Genomic DNA, 20,391 nt, shown 5'->3' on the forward strand with positions numbered 1-20,391 from the left:
GCTCTGCCATTCAAGCCACTGGCTGAGCCCATTCTCATGATCACGTCCATTTGTATGACTTACCGTTCCCAGAAAAAGCCTCACTTATTTTTAATTCGAATAACTGTAGTAATATAGTCTCCCTTGATAACCATCTCACTTCTGAATTTAGAACCTTCCAGCAAGTTCCAGAGAACCCTGCTGCCACAGAAACATCATGGAAGCCCCGTCCCCCAGACGGGAGGGGCCCAGTGCCCCAGAGGGTTGTGCCCCTTGGTGAGAGGATGTCACACACAGCAGTGTGCCCACTGCCTCTCTGCTGGGAGCCTTGCACTGCTGTGCTCCAGGGAGAGCCCCACTGTGCGTCTGAGAGGGCGTGAGGGGAGGAGAAAGGCTGTGGGGAAGGCAGGTGCCAATGGCACATCCACAGGAAGGACCCCTCAAACACGGGGGTGCTTTCAGGCCGAGAGAAGGGTGCATCCGGAATGTGGGCTCCAGGGCTTAACTCCTTGGAGACGTGCATGTCCACACACCCCAGGAAGCCTGTCAGTTCCCGCGTGTGGGCTGGATACCAGTCTTCACGCCAAGGGCCTTGGGAAGCCAGCTCCGCCTGTTGTCCTTGAGAATGGTTTCCTGTCCGTGGATTCTGCTCCCTTCCTGCTTCCTCCCCGTCTCACATGTGTGCACGCTTGTTCCCACAGAGACCACCCCAGGTGGGGTGCCTCCAACACGGCCCTGGCCAGATGGCTGCCTCCCGCCTATGAAGATGGTGTCAGTGAGCCCAGAGGCTGGAACCCCCACTTCTTGTACAACGGGTTCCCCCTGCCCCCGGTGGGTACCTCGCCGTGCTGCGTGGGCTGTCCTGGGGTTGGGCCCCGCTTTGCTGGGCTCTGGGTCGATGTTTTAGGCTCTGGGCAGGTGCTTGTGTCTTCCTTGGACCGTCCCACCCCTGTGAGGTGCAGAATCACAGCTCCCTTTGTGTCTTAGGAACTGAGGCTCGCAAGGTCAACATCACTAGTGAGTGGGCTGATGCAGATTTAAATCAGGGTCCAGCCAAGTCTCTCTCCTCTTTATAATCACTCCAGTGTTTTCCAGGAAGTCCTTACTCCTAGGCAGGAGACGAGGCGTGTGCAGAGACACTGATGAATCAATCGCATTCACGCACATTGTGCAGAGATGAGGGTCGCCCTCTGCTCCCAGGGGCAGACTATTCCCTAACCTCAAATCCAGTCTGCTGACCACGTCTTCTCTCCCAGGTCCGGGAGGTGACCACACAGGTTATTGAAGTTCCCAACGAGGCTGTCACAGACGACGAGCACTATTCTGACCTGCTGACGGTGTGGGGACAATACATTAGTCACGACATAGCCTTCACGCCACAGAGCACCAGTAAAGCTCCTTTCGGGGGAGGAGCCGATTGCCAGCTCACCTGTGAGAACCAGAACCCATGTTTTCCCGTACAGGTAGGATTTTCACACTTTTTATCAGGAAACTAGTAGTGCCATTTGAAAAAATCAAGCTGCAAAGTCCCTTTGTACTGTCCCTGGGGGGTAAGAATGTCCTATGCATCTGGCCAGAAGTGATCTGTGCACAGATATGGATGCACCAGGTACACACCTGTATGTACGTGCTCCGTGAGCCTTACGTGCATTGTTCTGAACCTGGGCCACTCAGCAACGTCTTACATTTCTCTCCATATCGTGAGATGGGCTGGAATTGGATCGTTTCATGACTTCTTATCCCACTGTGTGTATGTTTTGTAACTTCTTTCACCAGTTCACTTATTAATGAGCATTCAGTTGTTTTGGCATTGTGGTTGTGGTGGTGGTGGTGTCATGAATAACGAGGCTAAGAGCACTCTGGGACCTAAATCTTAGCGCACATGGGGGTCCCTAACAGACAAGTCCCTGGGGAGACAGACCTGCTGGAACTAGAGCCAGTGCCAGTGGAATTCTGACAAACATTACAAAACCCTTCTCACCAATATTGGTGTAATAGTCCCCCTTCCCAGCAAGGAAAGAAACAGTGCAGGCAGGGTTTTTTGTGTCTTCTCTTCAGAAAACATCTTTGAAGCTGGCAAGGGACATTTTCTACCCAAGAGCAAAGACTGTTTGGGGCTCGTGTCCTCACTGACATTCGTCCCATAAACCTTGTGGAGCTGTTCTGGCCATGCTGAGCAGTGACTTGGGGCAGGCCCTGCGAGGAAGGGCTTTGTGGTGGGCTGGCCAGGAAGAGATCCAGCAGTTCAGACACTTGGGGCTCAGCAGGAGGCCTCAACAGGCGAGGCCCTGAAAAACATATCAGAAGGAAAATTGGGGTGACGCAGGAAACGAGCAGCGTCACAGCACCACCAGTCATAACAAACAACTCCATCTGCATCTCATCGCCCTGACCCTGGGCGGAGGGGAGGGCTGGCTTGAGCAGATGGCAGAGACGCAGTGTTGTAGGGTCGTGGCCAGCCTGGGGCTCTGAGTGCCTTTACTGGGCTGCGAGAACCTGAGCTGACCACAGCTTCCTGTCCCGGCAGCTCCCCGCCAATGCCTCGCTGACCGGGGGCGCCGCCTGCCTGCCCTTCTACCGCTCGGCGGCGGCCTGCGGCACCGGGGCGCAAGGAGCCTTCTTTGGCAACCTGTCCACGGCAAATCCGCGCCAACAGATGAACGGCTTGACCTCTTTCCTTGACGCGTCCACCGTGTACGGCAGCTCCCCGGCCACAGAGAAGCAGCTGCGGAACTGGACCAGCGCCGAGGGGCTGCTCCGGGTCAACGCGCGGCACCAGGATGCCGGCCGTGCCTACTTGCCCTTCGTGCCTCTGCATGCACCCTCGGCCTGTGCCCCTGAGCCCGGCGCCCAGGGCCGCGCCCCCTGCTTCCTGGCCGGGGACAGCCGCGCCAGCGAGGTCCCCTCCCTGACAGCCCTGCACACGCTGTGGCTGCGCGAGCACAACCGCCTGGCCTCCTCGCTCAAGGCGCTCAACCCGCACTGGAGCGCCGACACCACGTACCAGGAGGCGCGCAAGGTCGTGGGCGCCCTGCACCAGGTGAGCAGGGCCCTCCTGTGCCTGGAATCCTGGCGGGCAGTCTGAGGGGACGTGCGCGTGGAGCTGCCATGTGCAGGGTCCTCCTTGCCCCAGCTCGTCCCCTCTGGGGCTGGTGGTGGCATCTGAACAACAGACCAATGGCAGCCACAGCTGCTCAGCGGTAGTGAGACGTTCTGCTCACCCAGGGCCTTTCTGGTGCTGAGCCCCGACTAAGGGCCTTGCGGGTTTTAACTTATTTAGTCCTCAGGCAACCCTTTGAGATGCATGTCTGCCAGTGATTTTGATTGTTTTATATGTTGGAGACAGTGGAGAAAATTAAAAGGGAAACAATCTGTGTGAAATTTGCTGATTAGCAAGTTAAATAAGAGTCTATTTTAACTCTTTCTTCGTTTATGATGATTTTTTTTAATGTGGCATCAGAGGATCATGGATGAAGTGTCAAGTTGACCAGTGATAAGTTGTGTTGATTAACTCCTCGTCTCTTCTTCCCACGCTCTGTCCTGCTGTCATTTAATTTAATTTAGGACAACTCAGAAGTTTTCTGTGTTCAGTGGTGTGTGTGGGTGGTGTGCGTGAGTATGGTATGTGTATTTGTGTGATGTGTGTGCGGTGTGTGTGGTTCGTTGTTTGTAGTGAGTGTGTGTGTGGTCTGTGGTCTGTGGTGTGTGTGTGTGTGGTTTGTTGTTTGTAGTGTGTGGTGTGTGTGTGTGTGTGTGTGTGTGTGTGGTCTGTGGTGTGTGTGTGGGGGGGTTCAGGAGTTGGAGTAGAACGTGGCGACTTGACACACACGCACTGACTGAATTTGCTCTAATGTTGAGCCAGCGTCCTCATTGAATTATATCCTCCCTTGAGAGATGGGAACAGACGGAATGAGTCAAATAAATACGAGGAGAATGACCATATTAGAATCTGTGAGGAGAATTTAAGCAAATGTGGACGACAGAGTAAGTCACGACCTGGCACCTTGTCACAGTTGTGAGGAAAAGGCAAGCAGCTCGTCAGCTGTCACCTGACCTCCTGAGCGAGTGGAACGCAGTCCGTCCAGACAAGCGCAGAGGACACAGCTCGCGTGGCCGTGTTAGTGCTTCCCAACCTGGTTTGCGTGACAGTGGCTGCAGGTTCCTTATACCCAGTTCCCCGGGCAGGTGCCACTGCTGGGCCATCCTCCCAGCGCTTGGGCCACAAGGGACACAGGGATCCAGACACCCAAGCCCAGCAGTGTCTGCAGAAACCGGAGGAACCAGGAGGTTGGGTGAGATGGGCCAGATGGAGCAGCACCCTTGGGAGACGGCGCCCCAGTGGGGCACCGGGGAGAAGAAAACAGGAGATGGCCACCCACCCTCAGGCGATGGGGAGGCAGAGGCAGGGTCCTGGTGCCCCCGGACCCACGTGGCTGAATGACGACACACCAGAGGGCTTTCGTGGGAGTTCCACAGAGGGCTGGTGTGACTCAGATGTGTAAGGCCGTGGGCCAGGTCGGTGGTGCTGGCCCGCCATGGTGACAGTCACAGGCATTTTGGCACCATCACAGTGGCGCCTCCGATCAGATCCTGAGAGACCGGGCAGTGGACAAGTGGGGGGTTGGGCGCGGAAAATGAGAAGGTGGGTGGGGACCAGAGGCACGCGGACTGCGCTCGCTAAGGGGGCTCTGTGCCCTGGGCGTGGGAGGAGTGGTGGCCCGTCCAGCTGTGCTCAGGACCCCGGTGCCCGTGAGCTGCCTTGAGCTCACCAGCCAAACTCTGGGTGAGGAGAAAGGAGAGTCATCATGGAAGCAGTTTACACCTGGATTTACAGTGTCTCCTGTCCCTGGTAGAGAAGAGGGAGGCCGGTTCCCTTCCACTGTGGGGAGAAGACACCGAAGAACAACGTTAGGTGCCGCCTGAGTGCTGCGGGAAGGGCCACTGTCCCCTGACTGTGCCGGAGAAGCCCCCGGACAGGCAGTGGCAGTTTCCACGGGTGACGCCATAAGTATCCAAATTATGATCAAGAACACGGTGCTTCCGACTCCTGAGCTCAGAAACCCTGGACGGGGCCTGTCACCGTGTCTGTCTGGGACTCACTGCCGTCTCCACTCCTGCGAAGCACCCGGTCACACATTGAGGAAGCACATTTTATCATTTGGAGGAGCACACGGTGCACGTATGCGGTGTCGTTTGTTACCTTTACACAATCTGAGAATGGTAACAGCTCACCCTCCTAGGCTGACTGGCTGAGTCTAGCATAGACCATCCCTACTGGTTTGCACCTCATTATATGCAGTTTATTAACCAAATATTCTGTTTAAATATCAAAACAATTTGATACTGAAAGAAATGCTGTTACACCTGAAAGAAGACCCTGGAAAACAGTTCTACAGGGACCAGGCCGTGAGTAGAAGTGACGAGGCCGGTGGCTGCACAAGGGCTCACCATCGACAGGTCACTCGGCTCCGTTAATGTTTGACTCAGTCCCCAAAGAGCTTGAGGAATCAGGTGTTCTTCACGGGAGAGGAAGCTGTCCCCACGGTAGGATGCCCACAGGTAGTGGGTCTGTGCTGTGGGGCCTGGTGCCACGTGTGTGCCCACCGAGCTGCCTTCCCTGCCACGAGCCACCCAGCCACCACCAGCCCAACATCTGGGGCTGGCGCTCTGTGGTCAGCCCTGTGAGCGGAGCTCCTAGACACACACACAGACAAGTTCAGTGCGGCTTTGACTGCAGAGCAAGCACTGTGCTAACGAGACCTGGTCACATGAGTGAGCAGCTCCCTTCCTCATCCCGTCCTCCGAGCGTGAAAGGAGCTGTCGGGCCTCTCGTTTTTGATGGCCACGCGTCCCCACAGGACAGCACGGAAAGTGGGAATTCAGGCTCATCTGTTAACCCACGGCACAAATTCAGTCCCCAGTGACACCCCTGGTGGCCCCTTTATCACCGTGTTTCTGCAGCTCTTCCCGGGAACGAGCACGTGGTTACGGAGCCGGTTCAGAAGGAGAGGCACAGGGTCTCAGTCCTGCCTAAGTGTTAATTTATGAGCGTCTCCCAATCCGTGTGTCAGCTTTAGTTGGTGTTTCATTGCCTTTAACCTGGGCCTGGAGTTGTCTGACCTGCATCATCTGCTGCATGAAATTACACGCGTATGTGATGCTGCTGTCACGTCTGACTTCAGACTCCATGTATTCTTGTCATCCTCATGAAACGCTCTGGAAGAGGCTTTTCCAGATAAGGACACGCCAGCAGAGCTGCTCAGCGCCCAGAGTCACCGCGCTGGGCGGCAGGCACTTGAGCTCGCGGTCTGAGCTGGGAGCCTTGTGCCGAGTCCTTGCAGCCCCTGGTTTCTGTCCGTCCTGGGGCCGCTGCCCTGGCCACAGGTGAAGGCTGTGCAGGAGCAAGAGGTTTGAACGGAAACTTTGTCCTGTCTGTGTTGTTTGTTAAATGTCCTGGGTGACATTTTAATAAAACCATCCATGTCTCAGGTGTGTGGCCCATCACACACCTGTGTGTTGCACTGCGTGCTGGTCGTTCGCGCTGCTCCCAGGTGTGCTGTCTGCCCCCCCTCCCCCCTGGCCTGCCTTGGGCAGTGTCTGAGGACGTCCCTGCAGGCCCTGGCCTGCCCTGCCTTGCCCATCGATGCAGCGCTGTCAGCCAGCCAGTCCGGACTGGTGGTGCTGCTGTCGCTGTTCACCTCTCACCTCCCCTAACCTGGAGGCGTGCCCCCCCGGCCAGGGCAACTTGGGCACCAGGGAAGTGTGGGGGCCGCCCCGCCGAGCCTGGGCCGGGCACAGCGAAGGCTCCCTGCTCAGGGGCTCGCGTGCTCTCCTTTCTCGTAGGTCATCACGCTGCGGGATTACGTCCCCAGAGTCCTGGGCCCCGAGGCTGTCAGGCAGCATGTGGGTCCCTACCAGGGCTACGATGCCACCGTGGACCCCACCGTGTCCAACGTGTTCTCCACGGCCGCCTTCCGCTTCGGCCATGCCACGGTCCACCCGCTGGTGAGGCGGCTGGACTCCCGCTTCCAGGAGCACCCCGACCTGCCCCGGCTGCCACTGCAGGACACGTTCTTCAGTCCCTGGAGACTCCTCAAGGAAGGTGTGCCCAAGTCCACACAGCATGCCTGGGGCTCCGCGGGGCAGCCCAGGGACGAGCTGGGTGGGCCTTTGTCTTTCACGTCGGCACTTGGCCGGGTACCAGCCCATTACCAGTGTTTATGGAGAAAATCAATGTACGCAGAGCTTTTAAAAGGCTAAGCTGCTCGTCAGGTCTCGGAAACTTCAGGATTCTGTGCATCCTCTCCCAGGGTCCTGCTGCCTCAGGCCCCTGCCAACCAGCGGCCCGATGTCCTGCCCCTCCTCAGGCCAGGCCCGGCTGACCCAGTCCACCCCTCACCCCTCTCCCATCCCCGTCCACACACTCCTGCCCGGCTGCAGCTCACCTCCCACCCGTTATTTCAGACGCTGAGTGGAATCTCCATTTACACTACACATTGCACATAAGGCCACTGAGTGTGCCTTCTTCGTTTTGTCTGCTCCACGGCCGAGCTCGGCACAGGCTGTTGGAGAACAACTGGGTTACATTTGGAGGTGAATTGTTTGGTAAACCCATCACAACTCTCTCCTGCCGTCTCCTTTCCCAGTGTCCTCTCTGTGCCTGCCGGAAGCTTCTAACCTACCCCAAAGGGCTCCCAGTGGGGGTGGGGGTGCCGGGACAGGGGCACAAAGTCACCGCACGTGCTTTGCCCTGCGTAAGCTTTCACACCGACCTCGTAGGCGAGAGGCCAGGGGTCAGCAGGAGCCCCAGCATTTGATGGCGACCGAAGCACACCGCTATGCTGGGCTCCGTGCGACGGGTGGGAGAGAGCTCAGGGGTGGCCTGAACCCTTTCCCTCCGGGGCCCGGGGACGACCGGCGCTTTGGAGGTGAAGGGCGCAGGGCCCCGGGGCACCTTCCTGAGCCAAGTCCTCCTCTCACGATTCCAGGCGTAAGATTCAGCAGCTGCTGCCTCTGAGCGCAACGTTTCTGCTGCAGAAAGAAACAAACCCATGAGCACGAGAGGCTCCATCTCTGGGTCCCCTCAGACCCAAAGTCCAATCCCCACACACACGGCTGGTCCCCTTGGGGTCCTGGCAGGAACCTGCCCCCCACAGGCAGCAGCCCAAGAATATCAATCTTTGGAGTCACACGAGGTGAACTTACGAAAAGCGACTTGTCCAGAACAAGCCTGGTTAGGTCTGGGTGACACTGTGTCTCCAGAACTGAGCGGGAGCCGCTCACCTTCTTGGGGTGCCTTCCAGGTGGACTGGACCCGCTTGTGAGGGGCCTGCTTGCGAGGCCGGCCAAGCTGCAGGTGCCGGACCAGCTGATGAGCGACGAGCTGACCGAGAGGCTCTTCGTGCTGTCCAGCTCAGGGACCTTCGACCTGGCTTCACTGAACCTGCAGAGGGGCCGGGACCACGGCCTGCCAGGTCAGCCTCCCGTCCCCTGTGGGCGTGCCAGTTAGCAGCCTGATTTGAAGTAGAACGTTTCTGTAGAGCTGTTGTAAACATACGAGAAGCAGGGTTTTAAAGCTCTCTAGTCCGTTCCCCTGAGCGGGCCACTCAGCTTTTCCCAGACAATAGAAGCATCCAGAAGGCCTGAGGCTCCCCATGAGCAAGGAGCTGGGCGGTTAGGAAGAACACCTGGAAGAGGCAGTGTCCCAGGCAGACCACGCGTCTGCTGACACCGCGCCCCCTGTCACACGCTCCTGCTGCCTCAGGCCCCTTAGCCAGCGGGCCCGATGGCCTGGCCCTTCTCAGGCCAGGCCCCGTGCTGACCCCGTCCACCCCTTACTGCAGCCCCCTCTCCCTTCCTGGTGCACACCATTCCTCCCTGAGGCCGAGCCTGACCCCTGTCCACCATGTCCATCCCGCCCTGGCCTCCTACAGTTCAGCTCACTGGTCGACCCCTGCGACATGTCCAAGGCCTCAGTTCCCCGACACCCAACTTCTGTGTGCAACCTGCTGTCCTTGCATCCCTGCAAACCCCTCCAGGACAGGTCCACCCCATATGTCTTCATCTGACGCAGGGGTGCTGCTGACATGTGTGGCCACGCTGCCCAGGGCCTCCCAACCCTGCTGGAAGGTGTTAGTGCTTTATAACCCCCCAAACCTAAGGAGGCTCGATTATGGGCAGTTACAAGTTGCTGAGCAGGCAACGCCCCAGTTCTGATTAGGTGTGTGGGGCGCCGAGGCGGGAAGTCCAATCGCCTCAGGAGGGAGCTTTCTGGAGGAGACGACACCTGGACGGGATCGGGGGTGTCAGGAGGGAAGAGCATGGAGAACGGCACAGGATGAGGAGGGGACGTGTCAGGCAAGGGAGGCAGCGACACAGCAAACTGTACATGGGAGCGCCTTCCAGGTCCCAGGGGAAGGCGGGGCGAAGGTTACGAGAAGCAAGAGTTCAACGGTGACCAGGGGCTGAGGACTTAGGGGACAATGGAGGGCTGGCCAGACAGGTGACCATGACGTCCCGTGTGTATGTGCGCACGCATCTGTGTTATGTGTGTATATGTGTGTATCTGTGTTGTGTGTATTTGTGTATTTGTGTTACATGTGTATGTATTGTGTGTGTGTCTGTATATGTGTCTGCATGGTGTATGTGTATCTGTGTTGTGTGTATTTGTGTATTTGTGTTACATGTGTATGTATTGTGTGTGTGTCTGTATATGTGTCTGCATGGTGTATGTATATCTGTGTTGTGTGTATATGCATGTGTGTGTGCATGTGTGTGTCACCCACATGGTACTGAGGAGCATGGTGAACTGGCGGGGCAGGTAAGGCCTGTGGCACCTGCTCGGGCGGGACAACCGACAGCAAGCCAGGTGACATGAGCCTGGCAGTGTATCAGGGGCCACACTGCTGCTCTCTCCCAGCTTGTTTATGAACAGGCTCTTGGTGAGAAGTTGAAGTCTGGAATATTCCAGCACATTTGTCTCTACAGGGCAGGGGTAGTGACATAGTTTTCTCTATAGTGGGAAATTATGGGCAGAACCTACTGCTGCAACCACACCACTCAGTGCCACGGCACAGGTGGGGCAGATGGGTGAGCAGGCCCTGTGCCCTGTGCCCTGTGCCCCATGCAGGCTACAACGAGTGGAGAGAGTTCTGCGGCCTGGCCAGACTGCAGACCCGGGCCGACCTGAGCAGCGCCGTGGCCAGTGGAAGCATCGCTGACAGGCTCCTGGACTTGTATAAACACCCCGACAACATCGACGTCTGGCTGGGTGGCTTAGCAGAGGCCCTCCTCCCGGGGGCTCGCACAGGACCCCTGTTCGCCTGCCTCATTGGGAGACAGATGAAGGCTCTGAGGAACGGGGACCGGTGAGTGTCTGGCCAGCCCCACCTGCGTCTGCACAGCAGGTGGCGTCCACATGGCTCATTGGAAGTTAAGTGGCCCAGGGCAGGTTGTTTCTCCCCATCGTGCAGCTGGGTGTCGTAGGAGCGAAACACATACGAGTACACACAGAGCTTGCTCACATTCTCAGCATTCTCACGTGTGAACCCTTGTTGGATTCTCCTTGTCACGCAGTCACAGGACTAAGCAGGCAGGGTGTGCATAAGAAACTGTCCCCAGACGACCCTGACATTCCAGTGTTCCTCACATGTCCTCACGTGTCCTCACGTGTCCTCACGTGTCCTCACACATCCTCACACATCCTCACATGTTCCCTGTCCACGTCTACAGAAGTGGGGAGGGTCAGACTGGCCGAGTGTGGGGACACAGAGGGCTCCACCTGGACGCATGCTGTCGTCCGCCTTGTCAGCCCTCAGCCTCCAGCCCAAGCTAAGGGCTCCAGGCCATCAGAGAAGTGAGGTCCTTGACCTGACGTCCAGTTCCAGTGTCCACATGCTGCAGCTCACGACAAAGCAGGGATGTGGGACAGCGTGACACTGGGAGGTGTCTTTCTTTTCTGATAATCCCCACACACCCAGTCTTTGTTGTACTCACTGTGGCCAAGTCAGACTCCTTTTCAGGAACATTCACAGTCTTTCTAATCAGAGGGCTCGTCAGCGATGCCCTGAGCACCCCCCCCCCCATACAATTTGTCACTAATCTCTAAGGTGCAGCATTTCAAATAGTTAGGAATGTCTGGGACAAGTCGCTACAAGTTGTCTCACTCAGAAGTGTGTCTTTACCAACGCATGTGGCTCGAGGTTTTCTGGGACAAAGGAAGGCACTGTCTCAGAAAGGGGCATTTTCATCACTGCCCACTGCTCTCTCCTTCTGCGCAGGTTCTGGTGGGAAAACAGCCGTGTGTTCACTGAGGCACAAAGGCGCGAGCTGCAGAGGCACTCCCTGTCCCGGGTCATCTGTGACAACACCGGCCTCCCCCGCGTGCCCGCCGACGCCTTCCGACTTGGCACATTCCCGCAGGACTTCAAGCCGTGTGAGGACATCCCAGGCCTGAACCTGGAGGTGTGGAGGGAGGCCGCTTCCCAAGGTAACTGTCACCTCACCTCAGCGCCGCCGCTCCCACCACAGAAGCGTAACTCCTCAAAGAAGCGGCTTCCAATTAGCACATTTGGAGAAAACACGGGAGAGCGAGCCTGGTGCCCGCAGGTTGCATCCTCCTTGGTGAGGAAGGAACTGTCCCCCAGCCTGGACCCTCCCTATAAGAGGACATTGTCCTGTGTGCCCGTGTAGGAGCTGAGTGAACGCTTACATCAGTCTCCCAACCTCACACCTGTGACACCTCGGGGCTCATTCAGTGTTTCGGGGTCCGTCCTGCTCTGTAGGATGTGCTGGCACCCGGCTAGGTCCCAGGGGTGCCACCGAGTTGTGAAAAGCAAACACAAATACAAGACTGCCACTGTCCTCAGTGGGAGGGCAGAGGTGGCCTGGCTGAGAAGCAGTAGCTCAGAAAACACACTTCTAGGATCAGATGGGGCAGCCAGCAGGTGGTTATAGGAAAGAAGGTTCTGGGAGGAGTGAGACTTGCCAGGGACCTGAAGGCTCTTTAGGCCTCAGTTTAGGAAAGCAGAGGTTTCTATTTTAGTGTTACGCCCACCAAAATTATCTTCTAATAAATGACAGAGCCAAGACTCACAGTGGGTCTTCAGCTTCCGTTTTTCTGCTGCACGTGCTGTCACACACGTCCAACTCCGTCTCCCGAATGTCGGGGGTGTTGTCCTGTTGTTATGGATGGTACCAGCTCTGTGTTGCACGATCTGGCTCCAGGCAGGAGCTGGGGGCTGCTTTACTGCTGCCGCCTCCGTGACAGGCACTTGTCCAGGTGCTGCAGCACATCTGTAGGAATGAACACATATTCACATGCACGCGCACACACACACGCGCATACACACACACACACGCCTGCCTTCGCAGCACTGACACTCTGGGTAGGGAAGACAGACAACATACGAGTGATGCTGTGAATAGAGCCTCCTGTCCCCATGTCCATGGGCACGGCCACAGTGGGAAGGGCTGGGGGGACTCGCGAGCGAAGCCTCCACAAAAGGCCGTGACTCTCCCTCCAGAGGGAAGAGCACCTGCCACCTTGTGAGTGCGCCTTGTATCCTGGGGTCCCTGGAGGCCGGTCTGAGGGGTGAGCGAGGAGGTGAGAGGTGAGGAGACAAGACCTGAGGAGTAACACAGGCCTCGGCGCTTGTAAGCCTCGTCTGTTATTCTGAGCGACACAAAGTATGGCAGGTTTTCCATGGGGGACACGTGACCTTGATGGAGACCCCTGGCTACTTGTTGGGAATGTATGTGGGTGGGGACAGTGCAGACACAGGAAGAACCAGCAGAAGCTGCTGTGACAGTCCCTGGAAAAGAGGAAGGTGGCCTGGCCCCCAGGAGGTGACTGTAGGAGCTGCCAGCGGTCTGAGGACAGAGCCCATAGGGCTTCCTGGCAGGTTAATTGTGTGCCTGACTGACGGAAGCACCTTGTGGGAGCTGGCAGGGCAAGGTGGTGTGGCCTGAATGCAGGTAACAGCTGTGGACTCGGCGGATGGGCTGCATGTCGGGAGTGAGAGCAGAGGTGAGTAGAAAGCAGCAGGGTAGGGAGAGTGGGAATCAGGAGGATACAGAGGTGGGACTTCTCTGAAAGCCCATCTGCAGAGGTTGTGTTTCATGCTGACAACCAATGACACAACCCCGGTGAGAGCTTCTGGAAGGGACAAGTCCTGAGTCAGATGGAAGGCAGGGGCTGCCAATGGCCTGGTGACAGGCGGCTGGAAACTCATTGTGACCTTTGGCACCGAGGGACTACTGGTCTTGATACAAGTGATGTTGTTGGAGTGGAGCCTGATCAGAGACAGTTCAAGGGCGAAGGGACAGAGAGAGAAGGAACTTCTGTAGGCCTAGGTGGTGGCCGGCGGGCACCACGGGGAGCAGACTGGGTTGTCTGTGTGAGACGTCTGGACGTGACATCCTGGTGAGGCCCAGAGGATGGATGACAGAGACAGGGTTTACTGCATTCCCTTTGACCCCTGCACAGATGGCGCGTGTGGCTTCCCAGGGAGAGTGGACAACGGGGACTTCGTGCTCTGCAATGAGTCTGGCAGACGCGTGCTGGTGTTCGCCTGCCGTCACGGATTCCAGCTTCAAGGACCAGAGCAAATCACCTGCACCCACCAAGGATGGGATTCCCAGCCCCCGGTTTGTAAAGGTCAGTCATTTAACTCTGTCTTTGAATGACGTTACCGCCAACGCTGCAGTTTCCAGATATGAATCAGGAATAACTGTCACTCACTCACCAGAAGGTGCCTTTGAGCACGGTTGCCTTCCCAGGGCTGTTTTGGCATGGACTTCAAGTGTCCCCTTAGCCGCCATGTCCCCAAGCTGACGCCTTTCTGGATAGTGAAGCATCGAGACAGTCACATCAGAGAAGCTCAACAGGATGACGCAGGGCAGGAAAGAGACAGGGAGAAGAAGCAGCTCATGGGACAGTTGTAGTGAAGCCGTTGAGCCAGTTCCTCAGATGAGTGAGACGGAGATGGTTCCACTGGGAGAACGTAGGGGCCGAGCAGCCCACCGGCGTCAGCTCGTCTCCAGGCCGGAGTCCCCGCATCCTCAGTGCCGTCTTCCTGACGCCCAGTGTGGACTTATAGCTGGGGACACGAGGGCAGAATGGGACACCCTCCCCTACCCCTGTGCCCCAAGCCCATGCCCTCCTGCTTTTCCTTTTCGACTGCGTGGAACGGGTGCTGGCTGCCAGGCTGGAAGACGCCACGCAGAGCTGTAGGCCAGGGCCCGAGTCCCTGGTCACTCCCACCGAGGCCAGTTCCAGCAGCTCACGGTACCTGACTCGCTCACAAACACCCTGCAGTGGAAGCTGAGTGCAGGCCCTGGGATCGCTGAGCAGAGCTGCAGCAGGAAAGCCATGTTTGAAGCGGGAAACGAATGCTGCCTAGCCGGTGGTGACACGTCTGCTTGAACTCACCAGCCGTCATTGGAAAGGCAGACCAACTGCAGCCAAGACCCTGTTAATACAGAGGAAATTGTCACCTGGCAGCCCACCTCATCCGGGCTGCTGGCCACCGGCTGCATCCAGCAAGGCCGCGGGGAGAGCGAGGTGAAGCCACGCGAGACTCGGGTTGCTTGGCCAGTGGAAATGAAAACAAAGTGCACATTTTTCAGTTTTACGGAGTTCCAGTTAGGGAAGATGGTGGTGATGCGGGGACTGATGGTGGTGATGGTGGCACAACAGTGCGAAGGCACTAAGGCCACTGAAACGTCCACTTAAAAATGGTTAAGATGGCGAATTTTATGTTGCCTGTATTTTACCACAGTAACAAGTTTCCAGTTCAGTTTTGGAAATCCACCATGCTTTGTCCCAGAAAGTTACAACGGCCAACTGCTTCACGTCCCCAAATCGTAGCAGAAACGCCTGCGGGGCTGAGCACAGAGGACCCACTGCGACCGCCGTGTCAGCTGTCACGTCCAGGGCCAGATGTCTCGGGCAGGCCAGGCCAGGCCGGGCTGCTGTCTCTCAGCTGAGAGAGACATGATGATGACGCGTGAGGTCCAGCCGGCTCTACGAGGACGTCTAGGGGAAGAGTGATGAGTTGGTGGCTGGGAGCAAACGGCCTAGGAGCCAGAGGAGTGGGGGCGTACTGCCCGAATCCCTGGGCTGGCTTCGGAGTCCCTGCCTGAGGCTGCGGGGACCCAGGGCGGCATGTGTCCACACACCCCACGTCGCTTCAGGGTTTGGTCGCGGACGATGGTGGACAAGAGACGCGACCAGAGGATGGACACAGAGCCGTCAAAAGGTGTCCCTCTCAGAGAGTGGGTCAGCACTTTCTAGAAAGTTCACATACAGGACCCCAGCTGTTCTGTGATGAGGTGACGCCTGTCACCACAAACAGCCTTTTATTACCTGGAAAACTGCATTCGTAGCTAAGCCTTCGGAGAAAAAGCCGACAAACCCACAGGTTTCGTGCTGCTCTGGCTCAGAGCCTGTGCCAAACCGAGATGCCCGCCGCGCTGCATTCCTGGCTGCACACTGGCCGTTAGCCCAGGGGACAGCACGTGGCTTCAGCATGGCCAGGTGTCTGCCAAGCACCCGGTATCGTTACACGGTGCTTATGTCATGTGTGTGCCGTAAAGTCCTTTGGCCTAAATGCCTGGACCCTCTAAGTCCTGATCGCGACTGTTTGTGGCACCTGTGACCCAAAGCTGTATTCACAGGGATCAGTAAGTTACCCATAAAGGAGGGGCAGAGCCCACAACAGGCGGCAGGGAGATCCGGGCGCCCAGCCTCGTGCTGCCTCACTGTGCGCTGAGCACCCCTCACTTCCCACCACGTCATCTCCTGTGTGGGCTCTTGTCCTGCTCCTCTGGACATCTGATGACATCAGCATAATTATTCTTTCTATTCCTGAGGTCCTTTCTCACCCCCATCCCTTATCTTTTTTCTGCTTTAATTTCTCACACCAATAGTTAACAGGACCCTAGAGTGGGTCACGTACTAACGCGTACCAGTATCAGCCTGGTCCTGAAGCGGGCTGCATGCTTTGGGGTCCAAGACCATCTCACCAAGTGGTCCATCGCGTGGGCACCATTCCTGGCTCAGAGGGAGGCAGCAATGCCCCGGGCAGCTTGGACACAGCATCTGCGGCCTCCCCAACTCCAGTCAGAAACTGCGGCTCCAGCAAGACCCCCATTACACTGCAAGCTGAGAAGATGGCTGACGGCCCACCGTGCCCCCTGCCTGGGCCGTTTCAATAGCTCCCTCGCCTGCCTCCCAGCCCCTGGTGTCTGTGTGCTGCCATGTTTTCCAATGTAAGATGAGGGTGGTGGCCAGTCCACGTCGGTGCTTGTCCACATGAGTCCTTTCCGGGCACAGGGCAGAGAATAGGCATGTCTCATCCCCGAGGTTATCACTGTGTGTCCCCAGCAGCTGGCCCAGGCATCCACGCTGTGAGTGTCAGGCCAAGTGAGTCAGCAGCCGCCCGACTGAAATGCTCCCACAAGCACGGCTGCGTGGAAACGCGAGCTGCAGTGCGACGTGCAAGAAGAGCCTGCTTTCGACAGCAAGGGGCCTGTGTGTCTGTGGCACGTTTATGAATGTTTTCACGACAACACAAGCTTCTTAACATGGGTCACAGCGGCAGCTCAGTGAGATGGCACGAGGAAGTAACTTTTTATTTATAGAACTGTTGTGTCTCCCTACATTTATAATTGATATAATACCTTAAAAATAAACCAGTTACAGCTGCTTGGTGAGGAACAACCACGGAACACAGGCACTCAGCTCCGGATAGATATTTTTACCCGACCAGGCCCCACACTGGACATTCCTGAATCAAGAATTACAGGATACAAGGGACTCAGATATGGCCACGAGGGGTCGCACTGCCCCACAGTGAACGGATGTCAACGTAACCACTCTAGCCAGTTCTCAGCGAAGTCAGCTTATCAGCCTGTCTAGCGAAGACCCTACAGGCCCAGCTGAATCCTTAACACGCAAAATCCTACTTATCCCCTAAGAGCCACCCGCATGAAAACCTGGTGGAAAGGAAAAACTGGCAAATGAATTATAATGTTTGTTGAGAGCCTGCAGGACTTGAACTCAAAATCAATAAAAAGCTACGTTTGTGCAGCGTGGTGCTCCAGTTACTGCCAAGCAGTTGTGTCGTGAACAAACACAAGTGTTTCGGTGTCTGAGGGGCAGAGAAAACTGCAGTCGGCACACATGTGCTCAGGGGACAAGGACTCTGCACGTGTCAGGGGGCTGGGGACGCAGGTGAGCGGAGCCTCGGCCTCTGCAGACTGACCCGTGACGCTGGGGACATGCGGGTCTCAGGTGGCTTCTCCCCAGTGTGGCTCTGTCACAGCTTCCTCAGTCTCACCCCTGGGGCAAGGAGACCAGTTATACGGTCCCTGACGTGGGGCTCTGACCAGAAGAAACTGACCACAGCTAGAGTGAAATGCAGCGAATTGTGTCCCCAGAAAGCTATGCTGCAGTCCTGCGCCCCAGACCTAAAAATGTGACCTTACAGGGCAGTAGGGTCATTGCAGGTGAATCAAGTTAAACTGGGGCCGCCAGGCAGGTGCGAAGCCGATGTCCTCGTAAGAAGAGACACAGGGAGGATGGAGGAGGAGGTGCAGCTACAGGCCACGGGCACCCGATCGCCAGCTGCCACCAGAAGCTGGCTGAGACCGGGAGGGGCCGTCCACGTGCCTCGGAGCGAGTGTGACCCTGTCAGGTCTCCAGCACCGTGACAGCAGAAACCTCTTGTTATAAAGCCACCGGCTCTGCGGCACCGCTGGTCATGGCAGCGGCCACAGGGACCAGTGACAGGAGGAGAAAGGGGGGTCCAGCCGCAGGATCCTGTTCTCTGCCCACCCCATCCCCTGGGTGGCACAGCCTCCGGTGACGACGCCCAGCCCAGCTGGCACGAGCCTGCCTGGTGAGGCTGCAGGTGCCTTGTCACCGGCACCAGCCCTCCCTGCTCTGCGTGGGGGGGGGGGGACCGTAAATGAGACACTTCTTAGCTTCTGCACAACCAAAGCTCCACTGGCCGCTCTGCCCCGAGCTGGGGCCTTGTGGCTCCAGCCCTCGAAGCCCCTCCCCCTCTTGTCAGCACTGTTTCTGTTTTGCTGTCCTTGTCACTGATGTCATTACTTGGAACTACAGATCTTGAATGGCGCCTGTGTACCAGCTGCTCCGCGAGGGTCTTCCTCCGCGCAGCCCGTGGGACACTCCCGCAGCCGCGCGCCATGTACTGGATTCGCCCCATTTATAGGTCAGGCTGGGGGGGTGCGGGCAGCACCCGCCCCCTAACGTGCCAGCCCGAGGCCAGCCGGGTGAGGCCCGTGCCCATCACTCACGTGTGGTCGCCTCGCAAGCACAGCGCCAGCTCGGACGGGCCTGTTTGTCCCTGGGAGGTGAGCGGAACCCGTGGCCAAAGGCGGCGGGTTCCAGCTGGTGCCCACAGATCCAGCTTTTCCACGTGGGCGGTCCCTCCACCTATCCCTGCTTCCGCCCTCTGTGGGGCGTGTGGGTAACACCAGGGTCGCAGACTGGAGTGCGGGGCAGAGCCTGGCCTGGCTGGCCGGAAAGCTGGAATGAGTGCCGTCTCGTCCCTCTGGACGGAGGGCTCCCCAGAGCACTGTGTGACATTTAATGCTGTTTATACAACGTGCACTTAGGAACGTGACATGCTCTCCTCTGACATTATCCTCCCAGTTTCCTGGAATTGGCCCAAAAGGCTTGCTATCCCAGGGAAGGTTACACAGCGTGGCGCTTGGGAACAGGAGTGTGGTGACGGGTGGTAGATTTTAGGCAGGAGGCTGTAAAGGCGGCACAGGTCCCCGTTGCGTGCTGCAGGGTGGGTGTCACATCACAGATGCCCGGCTGATGGCAGTGTTTCGGGGAGGAGGCTCCGGGCCCAGGCCCCCCCTCGGTTGTCCGCTTATGATGAGCTGATGTCCTCCACCCACCCCGGGTCCTGCACACCATGCAGTCTGACAAGTGAGCAAAGCGCCAGCTCCCCAGGGAGGCTGGGCCCCAGGCTGGTGCCTGTCATGCCCACACGCGAGCTTGAGTTAGACTCAGGTGGCTCGGGTGGGTCAGCAACAGTGCCCGAGGACGCTGCTGGGGAGGGGGGACAGGAGGGGTCAGAGGGAGCTGGCAGGCGCCACCCTGACTGTGGACCGTGGAGGGTGACGTCCCCTCTTCCTGGATGGGGATGCAGCCTTGGCACACTCGCTGGCCCTTGTGGGGAGGGTCACCCAGGCCAGAGCTCGCTGAGGTGGGGGGTGGGGCTGCTGCCTGCTGCTCAGCGGGGCCTCACCTCTGCGTCGTTTGTGTCCTTTCCACCAGACGTCAATGAGTGTGAAGACGTGACAGACCCCCCCTGCCACTCGTCAGCTCGGTGCAGGAACACCAAGGGCGGCTTCCAGTGCCAGTGCTGGGACCCCTACGTGTTAGGGGAAGATGGGAGGACGTGTGTAGGTGAGACCGCACGCCTCCCGTGCCCGGCGTGGGGAGCGGGGTCACAGTGCACTCTTGGGGACGGCTGCGGGTCCTCCTGCTGTAGCTGGTGACCAGTATGTCTACCTGCTGTGTTCTCAGTGTGGGGCGGGGCAGACATTGGCCTAAATTTACACCCAGAGGTTGTGAAAACTCGGGAGTGCCGGGTGCTGTGCCAAACTGTCAGCACTGTCACCCCTTGTGAATTACCTCCGTGAACTAAGCACGATGTCCCCACAGGGACAGAACAGAGAGGTTAAGTGACTTGCTGAGGGTCACACCACCACTCAGTTGCAGATCTAGGATTCATAATTTGGCTTCTAGCTCCTGTGAAAGAAAAACCATGCACAGATACTTGTCAACAGGGCAGGACAGACTTCATCACATCCCACAAGAGCTTCACTGCAGCAAAGGTCGCCAGGGGTCACAGCCAGTGGGCAGAGAGAAGGCACCTGTGGGGGGAAAAGACCAGAGGAACGGGGCCGGGTGGGGGTTGGGGTCCAGACCTGGCTGAGCAGGGGGCTCAGAGCATCCTGACCACAGTGAGGCCAGGGCGGGGGTCTTCCCCCCTGCAGGACCCTCACTACCTGCTGTGCTAAACGTCCCCACACATCATCCATTTGACGTAAAAGTGCTCATCAGGCGTCTGTTGTGAGCGTGAAAGGGGCCTGGGCTGCAGGGTGAGTGGCACCTGCCTCTGCCCCTTGTCCGGAATGGTCTAGTGGGGAGCACGGCGTGGCCAGCCAGGACGCGGCAAGCCTGGAGTGAGCCCCACTTAGATGCCCAGGGGCTCAGCGCCTGCACAGAGAGCCAGTGAGGAGCTGTGACCAGAGGGGCCGTGCTCCTGAAGCCCACTGGCCCCAGACGGCCTCGCCTCACGTGGACAGTGGAGACCTAGGACCTGGTGGAGCTGGAGGACCACTGACTGAGTCCCACGCGTTGGG

The 20,391-nt window shown here is 57.7% G+C and overlaps 1 protein-coding gene across 1 annotated transcript in view; it reads left to right on the forward strand.

Annotated features, from left to right (window-relative positions):
• TPO (thyroid peroxidase) overlaps positions 1-20,391 on the forward strand; it is a 46,676-nt gene that overhangs the window by 23,308 nt on the left and 2,977 nt on the right. Inside the window, exons 7-15 of the mRNA XM_019752038.2 lie at positions 681-810; positions 1,236-1,442; positions 2,507-3,019; positions 6,823-7,081; positions 8,283-8,453; positions 10,109-10,346; positions 11,259-11,467; positions 13,466-13,636; positions 19,298-19,429. Of these exons, the coding sequence (XP_019607597.2) occupies positions 681-810; positions 1,236-1,442; positions 2,507-3,019; positions 6,823-7,081; positions 8,283-8,453; positions 10,109-10,346; positions 11,259-11,467; positions 13,466-13,636; positions 19,298-19,429 (2,030 nt within the window). The remainder of the gene's footprint in view (positions 1-680; positions 811-1,235; positions 1,443-2,506; positions 3,020-6,822; positions 7,082-8,282; positions 8,454-10,108; positions 10,347-11,258; positions 11,468-13,465; positions 13,637-19,297; positions 19,430-20,391) is intronic.

Source organism: Rhinolophus sinicus, linkage group LG05 (genome assembly GCF_036562045.2).
Source record: "Rhinolophus sinicus isolate RSC01 linkage group LG05, ASM3656204v1, whole genome shotgun sequence".
NCBI lineage: Eukaryota > Metazoa > Chordata > Mammalia > Chiroptera > Rhinolophidae > Rhinolophus > Rhinolophus sinicus.